A 2,873-nucleotide genomic window follows, 5' to 3' on the forward strand; every position below is an offset into this window, starting at 1 on the left:
CAACAATTTCATCCTTTTTCATAAGTGATTCAAACGCATCATCGAGTGCAGTGTGATTAGATTCATTTATATATAATGTATATCAGAATCTTATTGGCCAGGTGTGTGTGTGTGTGTGTGTGTGTGTGTGTGTCTGTGTCTGTGTGTGTGTGTCTGTCAGTATGTGTGTGTGTGTGTGTGTGTGTGTGTGTGTGTGTGTGTGCACACAAACAAGAAATATAAAGCTTCTGTACACCGAACCAGAACATATAGATAGAAACAAGGACAACAAAAGCAAAACAAATAATCCACATGTATATTAGATGTGTAAAATCCAGCATATGATGCAGCTGAACACACCGACAGGAACCTGACCACAGGTATTTCTACATGTCTCTAAGGAGATATCATAAAGGCCCCAATGACGTTTTCAGTTGCTCCAGTACGGATCTTGTATATATCCTCCACTGTGGCAAAAATTTGATCTCCGCTCTGCAGTTGGAAGATTCCTGCCAGGAAACTGTTCCACAGATCCTCCCCGACTTCAGTTGTCATTTCACTTGAATTCTTCGGGCAGCGGAAGCTGGATGGAAAATGCCAAAGATGTCACACAGCAAAAATTACCACAACATGATGAAGACGGTGCGCTGACTTACCTTTTTGACTTCATAAGTTCTATCGGCTTTCCAAACGCTTGCGTCTCTTTCATGACCTTGTGCTGGATAAGCAGACAGTTCTCTGCAGCGTTTACTGTCACTTTGCAGTAGACGTAGTAGTAACCGTCCATGTTGACCAACAGCCGGCCGTTATTGTAGCCCATGTTGTAGGTGACGGCTTCTCCACCTCGATGTATCCACTGCAACACATTGTTCTCCCCCGCAGGGTTCCTGGAGCCTGAGATTAAGAAGAGGGAGAAGAGTGGAAATAGTTGTTGTGAACAAAGACGATAAAGATCAGTTCAAATTAAGCACGAGGGTGTTTTACATTATTTAGGTTTGAGTATTGAGAGGAATCTAACCGATGAGTTGAGCAAACGGCCTCTGTTGGACCTGATTGGACAGGTTCTGGACACGGTGAGACATGTGGAGGGAAGACACCTGCAGGGAGAGGAAAAAAAAAAAAGCGGGTGAGAAATAAAGACTGAACACACGGGCGAGATGTGTGTGTTTGCGAGCAAGGTGTCAAAAAAGTCAGAGTGGGTGTAGGAACAGGAAGTGGTCATAGGAACAGGAAGTGTCCTGGCTTGTGAAAACCACTCTGAAGTCTAGAGAAAGTGGAAATGTGAAAACATCCACACATCCAGCACAGACAAAAGCACATTTTAATGTTTATGCAACAAGTTAAGAAAGGCACAATGTGATCTTTCCAGGAAAATAACTCTGAACTGTGACAAGTTCACCAGAAAATACATTTTAAATGAGCTTTTCAATCAAAATGATTTATTGATTTCACCCAATCACTGTTTTTTGTTTTTAATGTGGTGTTTAATTTGCTGTAATAAAGGTATTTTATCGCCTCGTGTTCATTGATAAATGCTGGTTTTAAACGGGCTAAATGATTAAATATAGTATTGATGAGCTCTGATGTTGATGGTTTCTTTATCGGTACTATTTAATATGTGGGTGTAATTTATCATCATGTTGTTGCAGCCTCTCCTCTGCTGAGCTCCTCCTCATACACACATCAGCCGAGCACAAAAGTTTTTTATTGAACCTTTTATTTAAACCGGTTTTCTCATTCAGATCAGCATCTCTTTTTCAAGAGAGACGTGTGTTAATATTAATATAGACAGCAAAGACAGACAGAAATGAATTCACAGACACATAAACATTTTCAAAATTAAGGAAATCATGACAGTGAAGTGTGATCGGTAAACTTTCTAGTAACCTACAAAGTATTTGTACCATTTAGCAGTTTTAATTTCAGAACCCTGAGAGGTTTGGATCGCGGTTATAGGCTGGATACTTTAGGTGATCTAGAGAACATCAAACATTTAGTTTTTCCAGAATTTAAAACAAGCTTATGTTGGACGAGACAAATGAAATGCATTAAAAGCAGACTGTAGATTTGCAATAGCCAGATTAGAAGAGGAGCTGGTAGCGTATAAAATGGTGTCATCTGCATAAAAATGTACATTTACAGTTTGGGGTGGCAGAGGTGATGTTGTTAAGGTGAATAAAAAAGGACCAAGAATGGACCCTGGTAGTTGGTCTATATTAACATTAAGGGGATCTGACTTGGTGCTATTGGAGACGACTGTCTGAGTTCTGAGCCACTAGCTCTGCTATAAGGAATTATTACAAGTAAGTAACCGGTACCCTAAGACGAAAGCTGTCTCTATGTAGTGTAAGTGATAAACTTAACGTTCCCATTCAAATTTGATGTGTCACAACAGATAATCATCAGCCACTGCTAACGGTGAATGTCTTATTTGCAGATAAGCCGATAGCAGTGTGTGGTAAAGTAGAGAAATTCTGCAGAAAAGTAACTTTCATGAAAGTACTGAGGCTTCACACGGACACACACACACACAAAGACATGAGCCTTACCTCCATTTTGTCATACAGGTTGTAGATTAACCATCTCTCGGCAACAAATCCTAACATGTTGAGTCCCATCAGCAGGAAAAGTACTTTTTGGGCCGGTGTCGCCCAACTCCGTTTCTTCCTGCTGGGCACGTTGACGTAGTCGGCCTGGCTGTCCTCTGCCATTCTACCGGATCACACTCCACCTGGACGTGAGGGCTAAAGGTGGCGAGGAAGGGATCCTGACAGAGACGAGGTCAGGGTTCGGTAAAGCAAAAAGACAGGCAGGTAGTGGAGAGACAAGAGAAAAAGAGGAAGGCAGAAACAGACGTGAGACAGGATGTAGAGGCCAGTGAGCAGAGCCACACA

At 41.7% G+C, this 2,873-nt stretch overlaps 1 protein-coding gene across 1 annotated transcript; it reads right to left on the minus strand.

The window, feature by feature from the left end:
* Nucleotides 1–552: 552 nt before the first annotated feature.
* LOC141001742 (tumor necrosis factor ligand superfamily member 14-like) lies at nt 553–2,569 on the minus strand. The gene is made up of 3 exons (XM_073472904.1): nt 2,529–2,569; nt 998–1,076; nt 553–873 (listed from the first exon to the last, which is right to left on the minus strand). Exons 1-3 carry the CDS (start codon nt 2,532–2,534, stop codon nt 632–634), a joined length of 327 nt encoding a protein of 108 aa, XP_073329005.1. The 5' UTR covers nt 2,535–2,569; the 3' UTR covers nt 553–631.
* Between the last annotated feature and the right edge of the window lie 304 nt (nt 2,570–2,873).

This window comes from Pagrus major, chromosome 8 (genome assembly GCF_040436345.1).
Source record: "Pagrus major chromosome 8, Pma_NU_1.0".
Lineage (NCBI taxonomy): Eukaryota > Metazoa > Chordata > Actinopteri > Spariformes > Sparidae > Pagrus > Pagrus major.